General features: G+C 42.7%; 1 protein-coding gene across 1 annotated transcript in view; it reads left to right on the top strand.

Moving 5' to 3' along the window:
• T265_08644 (hypothetical protein) overlaps positions 1-12,314 on the top strand; it is a gene marked incomplete at both ends in the record, with an annotated part of 85,522 nt that overhangs the window by 70,853 nt on the left and 2,355 nt on the right. Inside the window, 4 exons of the mRNA XM_009174510.1 lie at positions 4,211-4,999; positions 6,042-6,670; positions 10,728-11,088; positions 11,135-11,303. Coding sequence (XP_009172774.1) covers positions 4,211-4,999; positions 6,042-6,670; positions 10,728-11,088; positions 11,135-11,303 — 1,948 coding nt within the window. The remainder of the gene's footprint in view (positions 1-4,210; positions 5,000-6,041; positions 6,671-10,727; positions 11,089-11,134; positions 11,304-12,314) is intronic.

Raw genomic sequence — 12,314 nt, 5'->3', positions numbered from 1 at the left:
ATATCGCCGCACGACATCACTGACGGCCCACTGATGACGTCTCTCTTAATGGTGACCAAATGTCTGAAAAACGATTGCTAAGCTCTTTGAACAGATCTACAGCCATCTGATTAACTAGAAATCCAGTCAGTCTCATGTGTCACTTGAGGCTTCTGTTAGATGAACCGCATTTCGGAGAGCCACGCGTCGTGAATTAGTGTCATATACTTAGCAGATGATCACATTCTTTTCAGCCACTCTTGACGGTGCTGAAATATCAACGGAATGACATTTTTTCTTAGAAGGAATACTTAATAAGTAGTGCTCTGATGCTTGAGACTTGGAACAGAGAAATTAATAAATGGTGTGCAGAAGTAATCATTTTGAGGTAAAAATATACCGAAAAACAAAACCCATAGAATACATTCTCACGAAACAAACGGCAAAAATATACACTAATTATTGACGAGTCGTTGCTGACAGACCTTTTGTTTGTTGACATTAACTGACATCACAAGCCAGTCAGTTAACGACAAATTCCAGAGCACGATTGCAGGCAACAAACCTTGAACCCCATTGCCCAGGTTTTGAATGAAGTCAAGTGCAGAATGGATAGCGATTTAGCTAGATTCTCGCATTGCAACAACAAATTTCTAGGTTTACGCAAAGTGCAGTAGATTGTGCTTTGTACTTGGAACCACTTCCATGAATGGAACGCAGTTGTCTCTTGGAGATCCTGGTTGAACTAAGTAGTTCATGCTTTGTCCTTTGATGGCTTTGACATCCGCATAATGACCTGGCGTAGTCAACTAGATTCAAGTGTGTGGAATCCGGCGTAACAAACGAACCAGGCCCCGAATATAGCCTAAAATGACCTGTCCGTTGGTCGAGCTCTAGCGAGGGATTGCTCACATTGCTCATGCTTGCTGCATTCTTATGTGTCGCTTGCAAGAATAATGAAATTCGTAAGTACGTTGAGTTTTAGAAATCGTCAACCTTTAGGCTGGTAGGAAAACCGACTGGCAATTTTCCTGCTCGAAACAAGTCGCATTATACTCACCACCATTGTCCAGGGCGACTACCCATTGCCTATCGAAACCGCCTACTCCATCGGTCTTACAAAAAGGTGAATTGCCGGTGAAGTTAACACTCTTACTGATCCTCGAACTGATCACATAAATGGACTCCACATAATTATATGTGAATTAATCGTTGATAACACATACATAGTGGACTAGTTTGGGCCTTATGAAGTGTGCAAAATAAACGAAATTAGTGGAAAAACTGTGTTGGCGTGGAACCAAACCAAGGTTCAGTTGCCATGACATCCTTACAAATTTACAATCTGCAAGCATTTGAAACTGGCATCCTGAATCTCTTACGAACGCAAACTAGCGTAAAGTTTAGCTCCGCCTCCCGTTGGGCTGGTGTGCAGTCTGTCAATTCCAGTCGCCGTGATGCAGCCTGTCGCATGAGGTACGACGAAGTATTTAAAACACCCCACTGCACTTGCTTGTGTGATTTTTGCTGAGTCATCAGCAGGTGTTTCACACATAAGCACACGTACACGCAAGCGTCAGCAACCTAACTCCAGTTGATGAATTATGGAGGGTGAACATGACCGAACAAACGCCAACTCCTCCCCCTTATTTACTCTCACGTATATGGAGATCCGGCAAGTATGGTATCCCTCCTCCTCCCTTCTGAACCGAATTTGTCATCGACGGGTAAAGGCAAAAGTTCCAGCCACTAGCGAGATTTATCGTTGCAAACAGGTTGAAGCAAAACTGGTAGAACTTGCTATTTTTTGGAATAGGCGTGCTTGCACATGTGTCTCCAGGACAGCGGAACACAGATTTTTCTTCTCTCCTACCTGCCGTACTAGATACAAGAGGATTGGCAAATGTGAAACGGAAATTTGTGTGGCTTAACGAACAAAGACACTCCGCAGGAGATAGCAGATAATAAGACCTTTGCATCAATTACGTGAAAATTCACAGTCCACAACTAGCTTCTCTAGAGCAGAATGTAGTCAATTTGTTTGAACCACTTGGATCGAAATGTTCCAATGCTAATTACTGAGGTAAACACAGAGTTGCTCTCATTCCCGTGCAGTATCCATATCCGAGTTACATTCTTACACAAAACTCAGAGTGATTCGGAATGTTGAAAAATGGCAACCGGTATCCATTCGAGCAAAACATTTGTTGAAATAATTAAAGGCAGTAACTTCGGCGGCCATGGCCAAGAATTGCAATGCATTTAAGCGGCCACCAGGGGAGCAACATGCTTTTGTCGCAGGAAACTTTCGCGGATTGACAACACATTTTTTCCTGAGTAAATTGTTGTTACTTTCTAGTTAATTACGAGGAGGTGGCATCATCAAGACTCTTGACTTTCCACAAATTCTCTACTATTGTTCAAAAGCTCGCGAGTTTCCAAGAAGGTAGAAAATTTTTCGCTACCATGAATGTTTGCATCTGGAGGGCTGTGTAATGAAGTCACACTATCACCTGGATAGTAACACTAAGAACTACCTGTATGTATGCCGACTGCTTGCACATAATACGGAGCGTTTGTAAACCTTAGCGAAATCTCATGTATTTAACGATAACCACATCCGATCCACAGCTTCTAACCTGGAAGGTGGCAGTCAGTAATGTTAACTATCAAGTCTCCTCTTTAAAAAGCCTAATATATCAGTTTTGAAAAGAACTAATTCCAGGTTCCGAGATGTCGTTGGCACAATTGCTCGCGCGGCGTTGCGCAAATTAGTAAATAAAACGGTGGATTCGCAAGTATGAAGTGTTGGGGTTGACTGGTTGAATCAATCAGACGGTTGAAAATACATAGTAAGGGCACGCAGACCCACGCGAATGACCAGATATAGGACTGTCTTCGACCATAACCCGAAGGTAAAGGATTGCGTGCTAAATGCTATGAAGCAGCCGGCCTATAAAACTTCACGTAAGCTAACTGACATAAGGCACTGCATATCGTCCCTTTCAAAACTCATATTCAATCGCATGGTACTTCGGAAAGGAGAAAATAGGAAGGCTAGATCTACACATCAACATAAGTCACGGATTTCTAAATATTTTAAAATATTCAATTAGCCTCAAGAACGTTCCTAAGTTTATAAGTAGTAAGTGATTTGGTGTTCTCGCTAGCGGTCCAAAACGTGTGTTCGACCATATCAAGTGTTTGTGCTCAAGTATACAACCTATAACTCTTCAGCAGTGCCTAAGCATCCACACATTTTGTTGCGTGTAAGGGAGCAACCCTACGCGGTGCATGTGGTGAGTGAACATGCTAACAAATTCGGAAAAACATGTTCAAAAACATCGAAACAAAGTTCCGTCAAATTTAACTTCCCTAGCTAGGATGCTGATTTAGAAACAGCATCTCGTTCTGCTACTCATTTTGTCGGTAGTAGCCACAACTCGACACCTTTTTTACTCCATGCGGAATAATCAACCGTCGTCAACGAAATTATTGCGAAAACTGGAATAAAATCCGACCCTTATCGGACAGCTTACCTAACAAGCTCACATTACCATTAGTTCAACTGATAAAACCGCTTCGAATGTGTCGCCCATTTTCCTGTGAATCCAAGATATCCACGTATTAGCCCCGCGCAACTGGGCATCAATGGGAAGGCTTTCAGAGGCAGAAAATTCCCACTATTTACCATAAAGGAAAGTACTCCCAAGGTTGCTGAATACTCTTCGACAGCCCACGACCGGTTTTGCCCTTCCCGGGGCTCATCAAGTAGGCGTAGTCCCCGTGAAAACCAAAATGATTTGCAAATGAGTGTATTTCCCACTATTTACTTTTACGCATAGTTCTGAGTTTCAGAGTTTTTATAACTGTTTGGTCGACACCACTATACACAACAGATACTTCTTTCCGGGGTAATAGGATTTCAGCCACTTCACTTGCCAGTTTCCAAATTGCATCACTACGAGACACATCTCATGAACAATAGGGAAATGTGATAGTTACCACTTGAGAACAAAAGTTGAAAATTTCTCATTCAAACGATACATTTGCACTGCATTGTCGGTACTGTAGTTGCACAAGAAATTTGGTTCATCGGTTTCGCCTCAAAGTTTTCTTCTTGCAGTTGTATACAACTCGGAGTTATTTTAAGTAATATCTGAAACCTAGTCCTATAATACTCCGACAAATTGATTATGCTCTTTTCACTCCCTTACCTTTTATCAAACAGTTCCCGGCTATCCACAGAACAATGAGATACAAACTTCCGTTATCAAAAAACCTCCTGATTTAGCAGACCCTCGTCTTTCATACGAACGAAATCTAGAGCTGATTGATGTTTATCCTGAAGCCCTTTGTGATCAGCGCAATCCAAGTGGTCAGACCAGTGCATACTGTACGGGAGAGAGTATGAAAAGTCAAAGTGAAACCCCCGGAGTCGGCATTCGACTTTGGAACCCTGCGCACCATGCCTCACGTGTGGCGAATGCAAAAATTAACATGAGTTTGGCAAGTGATGCGTTGCAAGAAAAGAGCCGGTACGGTGATGTGGTTGCTTCACTGTCGGATCTGGGAGGTTCATTGCTCTCATTGGCTGCCGCCATACCTAGCAACCCCCAAATCTTCTCCACTCCCAGCGAAGTGAACATCGGTCCCCACTTACTTGCAGAGTCGCTGAGCCCAGTGTCCATCTGGTCCATCGACGGAAGCTCGCAATCCAACCAGCGTTTTACTGGTCGCATGAGTGTACCGTCAGTTCCAAGTCAATCCACTCCAGAAGGATCGAGAGAACAACTTCCAACATCTGGTGCTTCCGAGCTAGAAGGCAGCTATAACAATCGCAGTCGACCTTCTGGTACATCCAATATTTCATCTTCCGAAAGCCTGAGCGTTACTGATAGTCTGCCTAGTGCCTCAAAATCATCTTATGACAAGATATCACATCGTTTGGGGGACCGCAGTGGTCGGCCTGGTCCAATGTCGTGCCGAGATCCGGATAAAAATCCGGGCGGCGTAACAAGTAAGTAGTGTCACAGTCCTTCTAATCCACCGACATTTTTTCGAACATTTAACAGCTTCTCAGTAGTACAGCACGCTACGAGCGAAGGTAACAGTTTGATTTTCATTACCAGTCTAAAAGCGGCGAAAAGTGATTCAAGTTAGCATCAATAAAATGGACAGTATGTAGTGCCTTTTGATGGCGATCAGAATGAAATAACGACAATTTAACGAGACGCAATAATTGTGAATGCTTTCTGATGGAGGATAAGCTTACATCCTTCGGTCTTCAAGTTCAATGTCTACTAAACGCTTCTGGTGCCTGGGACAGCAGCAGTTGGGTTTTCGATCAAACTTATGAATTAAATACCCTTCTGTTCGAAATACGCATATATTTCCCATAATATATTCGTGGTATTGACTAAATCACTGATCAACTTTGGTATGGAAGGCGGCAACGTCGTATAGTCTTTATTAAAAACGGGTCAGATGTAAATAGTGAGCTGGTAAGGACTTGACAGTTTACCCAGCCGTTGTTGGGCAGGACAACTGGTGTTTGAAGGAACACAACGGTCAGTGAGCTATCAGATCATGACTTTGCGGCAAAAAGGAAAACAGCATTTAACTGTCTATGTCACGCTAATGGCTGCGTCATGATCTGCGAACTCAGTAGTCAGAGACAATAACTACTCTGCTTATATTCAAGTCTAACTCTACTTTGCTAACCTGCCTCGCTTTGTCAGTCACACAGTAAATGAGTAAAATTATTGCTGGGCTCAACAACAACACAACAATGCTCCCGGCGGTCACCCACGTTGAACTCAGAATTTTTAAAAATTGACAGGAAGGTACGCAAAAATGAACCAAACAGAAGTTCTAACCCTTACGTCACAGACGTTACAATTGTCGGAATGGATGTAAACTAGAAGCTTTCTGCTGAAACATCCCGTTCCTCATTGTCAATTTTGTGTATATCGAGGTTTATCGGCCACCCAAATAAATGGTGTGTTGTTCTTGACTCATATTTCCTTAGCACTGGCTTCATGTTGGCCGTACACTTGCAGATTTTACAGATATCAACGACAGTGTTTGTCCAACTGGATCACCGCAAGATTTTTCTTCTAAAGAGAAATCAATCGACACAGGAAGAAGACTTCTGACACATCGTTCTTCATCCCATACACAGCGGCAGTCCTCAGATCGGTTGAGGTCACGTGATCACTCCGTTAAACGTGCACAAACACAACAGTCCATTCAGCAACATAATCCAAAGCGCGACCCAAACGATTCTCGCAGAGACCGCCCAGGTCACCCAATAGACGACAACCACCACGCAAATCCCAGTTTTCCTAATTCCAGTTCGACGTCCCAGATGGTCAATTGTGTATGTCCAGATTTATTCCCACCCAGAGCACACTGCAATTATCCACACAGCAGATTTCCACTTCAAACACCTCCACTAACCTGTGTTCGACCAACCACATGCTATACCCACCCAACCTGTTCTGTGGTCAGTCCTTCAGGTTCGACTGAGCAAGTCGGACACGCGTACGAATTTTACGACCGCTTCGGTTCTCCCAGATGGACAGTAACAAATTATGGCCACCCATCACCACGTGTTTCCGATGTTTCCGCCAAATACGAACAACCAAGAATTTCGTTGGCTAAAGAATTTCCAGACACATGTGTTCAGGTAAGTGAAAACATTCGCTAACTGAGATCACAGTAGACTCCACAAAGTTTTCTACTGAACACATCCTTTCCACCTTCTTAGCACTACAATAGTGAGACTAATTGATTAGTTTGGTACGCAAAAACACTAATATGAAATCCAATGCCTGTTTTTTTATTGATAACACAGGTCGCACAGTAGTCTCATACGTTTTAAACCTCATTTCAAATGTTTTCCAAGGCCCAGTCAACCATTACTGTATTGGCTTGATGAAAGACTTAACAATACCGGAGGGTTCTTCATCATCAATGCACATTAGTCAAATTGAATGCATTATGCAGTTTAAGAGTGAATCCTCGCTCGATTAAAGACAATGCCCGCCAGGCAGCCTGATTTCTATGAAAGCTAACCGAACGTCCATCCAATTGCTGGGGAAGGACAGACACCAAGAACATGGGCACTCGACAGAGGTGAACTGCGAAAAAGTAGTTCTTCTAATCAAACTGTATGAAAAGTAGCGTGGCATCAGCCGTTCAGTTTCAAACAAGATCTGAGCGCGTTCGCAACTTTTCATTAAATTAGGCATGGAAATAAAGGATCATGGCAGCAAATCACCCCGGAGCGATATTTAATTCGTGGTAAGAAAATCAAATCAAGGGCTGTAACCGAATTGCTTTTGGGATTAAGAGAAATCCAAAAGCCTAAAATAAGTATATAAGAACATGAAGCCTTTTATGGCCATTTGCTGACGAGGTTTACGACACAGAATCTTCTGATGTGTGAAATTTTCATAATTTATAATTCAAACACAAAAAGTTGATTGCTTGGCCAACTGAATGAAAGTTCTATGGGAGCTCATTTTGATAAAGTAGAGAGTAGATCGATTATAAAATTCCGTGATTTGGCGAATCGTGTAAGCAATGGTTGCCTGGATATAGAGCCAAGTAACAGAACAAGATCAAAATTAGGCTCCAAAGCCTATTCGTACGGGAAAAAATATACCCAAATAACAAATCCTAACGTACGAGACTACATCACGCACATAGTTTAGAGTAACGATCACCGAATAGGTTAGAGTACTACCCATGTGGAATTTTCGTTACTTCACTTGACTAAAAGAACTGTCATGGAAACACCTATTAAATGCTATGGCCGCTGACAATTTTCAAATCTCTGTTGGAATTATCACACTCAAGATCGCTCTAATTACTTGCCTTCGTGAACAGGATTAATGAGTGGACAAGTAATCTGGGACGAAAGTCGCTTCAGACGTTTGTCACTTTATATTCGTTCAACGAATGTGTCACAACTTGTATGATGTACCTAATATGTATGCACACATGGCAAAAGTTGTTAAAATTGAAACCTGAAGCATTTGGTGTGCCGCACATTCAGTGGGATGATAATTTAAACGAGGAATTCACCCGAGGTCCAGCTAAGTCGCCTGATAAACATCAATGTAATTTGCAAACCATCGCATTTGGTATCTGCACTTTGGTATTCAAGTAGAACATAAGGTTGACACGCATTCTATTCTATTCTGTTCTAGTCTAGTCTAGTCTAGTCTATCCTATTCTTCCCCCACCCAGTGATTTCTAAGAAGGGTGGAACCTGTGGAGAGTGTCGAAGCGTCTTCAGCAACGTTCTGATTAGTGTCCATGATCAGGGAAATAAAATACAATGAAAAATAGGCCATTAGCATTTTTCAGCTTACAATCGAATTACCATCGCATTTGGTATCTGCACTTTGGTATTCAAGTAGAACATAAGGTTGACACGCATTCTATTCTATTCTGTTCTAGTCTAGTCTAGTCTAGTCTATCCTATTCTTCCCCCACCCAGTGATTTCTAAGAAGGGTGGAACCTGTGGAGAGTGTCGAAGCGTCTTCAGCAACGTTCTGATTAGTGTCCATGATCAGGGAAATAAAATACAATGAAAAATAGGCCATTAGCATTTTTCAGCTTAAACTGGATCACATTCCAAGAGGGTAGAGTGCACGTTTTTTGCCGCCGGTGCTAGGCATTTTAGCTGAAGGAGAATATTTATCATTCAAAAACGTTGATCTTAGATTGTCTACTTTATCCATTGTCATGAAAGCATGATCGGTTTGGGTTACATTCATGTGAATCCATGAAGCTTTGATTTGGATAAGTATCCGCGCTATTCGGTTCGATGACGTGAGTTGGGACCGGTCTCCCCCTACGTAATCCCTTCGAGCCTGCCCACTCAACAGGCCTACTAATCCGTTAGCTCCGGTTCACTGCTGTCGCTGAGTTATCCCGTTGATCCAAATGGTGCTCAACTCAGAGGTAGCTGATTCATTCGGCGCGTATGACAACCAAACCAGTGAGAGCAAGGTGACCAGAAAGTCCCTCAGTAGGCAGTCAATTGATTAAAACTGGAACAGAATGCGACGTTTTCACTGTCGAAAACTACAGGTTCCATGTTTCCATATGTCACATCCTTCAATGTTCATAAGCCGATTTTCAAACTTCGTTTTCTATAGAGTCATTCTTCATATTCTGTTTTGAATGCCAGAGAGCACCTTCTAGGTTGCTCTTCCGCCCCCTTTGATGTCCATTCACTTTAGACATTTACATGAAGAGTGATAAAATTTTGAGGGTTGTGTAAATTTTCTTTAGATTTAACAACCTAAATATTGTGTTTCTTTTCCGGACATGATACATTTAACTCTAATACTCCTAATGCCCTGAGTTTGTTGTGAATAAAAAAAGCTTCACGTCCACTGATTTTTTGAAGGCTTTGAATCTCGCAGTGTTTTTATCTATCAAAATTTAACGGTATTGACACAGACTTCGTCCCTTAGTTCTCGTGTAATTACACGGTTAAATAATTTACTAAACTAATCCGAAGACGGATCGTTCAGCTGAAAATATCTCAACCCTGCAAGGTGCGTCAGGCAATTGTTTAGACAGAAAAATCACCACCTGGAGACGTCGATCGAGCTGGTTCGCGCAATAAAGTTCCAAGCCCATCTTTGTGCGCGAATTAGATTAACTTCCAACATAGAACGCATTGCACAGTTTGCCTCCTAAGTTTGAATTGGGAAATGTTATATGAATAACATGAAACAACGTCCCAAAGTTGGAGAACTAAAGTAACAGTCAAGTCGTGAATTTACTGTTCACCGCACAGTAACGTAATTAAGGCGTCAATCTGTCCAGTAGCTTTTGCTCTGTGAAGCCGTTCTCTTTTCTGATTCATGCTTCTGTGTGATGTAACCCGACGATGGCACAGACGCACGGGCTGCGAGAAATATTCTCGTGGCCTCCTTGCCTACTGTTGCTTCGTTAGTAGGCAGAAAAGAACGTATATATAGCCTCACACAGGATACCGAAATATGCGGTTTACGAGGCCTAGTCTATGGACGGCGCTTGTCAAGTCAACATAGCTATTTTCATAGCTGAGGTGCTTTCAATTCCTCTTCTTCTTCCGCTTCCTTTGAGCTGAATGTTGGCTCCTGAAATTAGTTAATATACAGTGGCCAGCGAATTGGTTCAATATGCACAAACAACATTAGGACAATTCTCCACATATGCTGCCGGTTGAGCGATCTGAAGAAAAGTGTCCAGTTAGTCAGGTCAGGGATTCGTCTGAATTGTCAACCACGGAAGCCCTCACATCTTACCCACAAAAATCACTAATAAGCCGGTGTAATTTATTCAAAATTGGGACACGATTAAGAGCAGCCATTGCATCGGAAGTGTAAGTTGATGGGCGGAAGAATGTCTCAAAATAGTCTAAACCATTTGGGCAATCCCGTTAGCAAATGTTTGACGTGTGTTCAAAAACGAAAAGATGGTGTAACCAGATGAAAATTACATTCGCGGCAAAATGGAATTGAAAAGCTAGAAAATAGAATTACCCTGAGAGTTGAACTGGATTACTGAATATCGTACAAAACAGTGTTACAGGGTGCAGCGTTTTGCTTTGCCAGTATTTTTTCCGGATAATCGTTGTCCTTTTGAGAGAAAAGTGGCGTATGGTTTTAGAGGGACAGCTTTACAGGTATTCGCCCACTGTCCTTACCTACTATTCCGCTCTTACTTTTACAAGGTGAACGACTCTGCCGCTTCAGACATATACGAAACGCCTTATGCATCCGTCACCGTGGACGACCAACCAATAGGTGAACACACTGAATGGAATTCGAAAGCACTTTTTGACGGTGCAAAATCATCGACGCCTTGCCATATCAATGCCGTAAATTCCGGTTACCATATATCGACGAATTCTAAAACGGCAACGACCCTTCCGACCATCAGTAATTTGAATGAGTTATCCACCTACGCATCGTTGTTTACCGCATTCAGCCATTTCACATCCACAGCCCACTCGTTTTACTTACCCTGCCCACAAGTGCCTCCTATTTACTCCTCCGCTCAAGGACAGAATGGTCCAATGGCCAATGAATTTGGTGTCCCGGTCGGAGCCCGGTTACCGTTTATTACTTACCCTACAAGTGCCTCCTATTTACTCCTCCGCTCAAGGACAGAATGGTCCAATGGCCAATGAATTTGGTGTCCCGGTCGGAGCCCGCCCACCGTTTATTACTGTACCGCTGAATGTAATGGAGTGGGTAGTGAAAAAACGTCCTGACGGCACACGCTACATTACTCGGAGACCTATTCGGTGAGTCCTATTATATCCCTTATCTTAAACTTACTTCGTATGTTGGTACTAAGTGAAACTGTGGAATACGCTGACTAGGCTCCCAAAGAAGAATTTCAACCTTCTCATTTAATTTCGATCAAGCAAACTCAGACCACTGAAGTTGTCCCTGTCCACCAGCCCGTTCTAAGAAATTATATGTAGAGTCTGTCTACCTGACCATTTCCTCACCATAGTTTTTCCTAACTGGTGTGAGTAAGATTTTTTTTCCATTGAAAAACTTCAGCCCCATAGTAAAAAATCTTACTCGAAAAACACTGCTTGAGGCAGGCCAAAATCCATCACCTTAACGGATTTGTGAGACAGCGCACTCGAGCCTCTCCAGTGTCAAGATTAATTTTTAGTAAACCCATTATGAATCTAAATACTCTAGCTTTGGTTAATAAACCCGTTAAACATGTGCGTATAAAAAAATCCCCCCTGATTAAATGGCTAAATAGCCATTTCTCAACAGTTTGGCGTACGAATTTAATACGGCTGCGCATCAGCCTACTGAACCCGTTAATGCGTATAAAAAAATCCCCCCTGATTAAATGGCTAAATAGCCATTTCTCAACAGTTTGGCGTACGAATTTAATACGGCTGGGCTGCGGCCTACTGCGCAGTGGAACAATCATGTGGAACAGAGCCGTGCGACTATGCCCCCACGTCGGAATGACGCCCGATTTCGTCATGTGCCGGAGAAAGGTCAAATAAGGACACGGAATGTTCACACCCACTCCATGGCCAAGGCATCCCGTACACAAGCGCACAGACGGCCATCTACGATCAATCGAGACAAAGGAACAACCGCCCGAGGACCAGTGTGGGTGTGTGGGAGACACACTGGTTGGTTGACAGCGGATCGACCGTCAAATACGGTGACAAGTGAATCATATATATAGAAGTTTGTAATTGCGTTAATACACAGTTCTTTCAGGTCGTCTTCTTGTCTTCTGACTATAACCCAGTAGCGTCAGGGCAGGTGAAGAG

Source organism: Opisthorchis viverrini (assembly GCF_000715545.1).
Source record: "Opisthorchis viverrini unplaced genomic scaffold opera_v5_233, whole genome shotgun sequence".
In the NCBI taxonomy this organism is placed as follows: domain Eukaryota; kingdom Metazoa; phylum Platyhelminthes; class Trematoda; order Opisthorchiida; family Opisthorchiidae; genus Opisthorchis; species Opisthorchis viverrini.
This window is presented reverse-complemented; position numbering and strand designations above follow the sequence as displayed.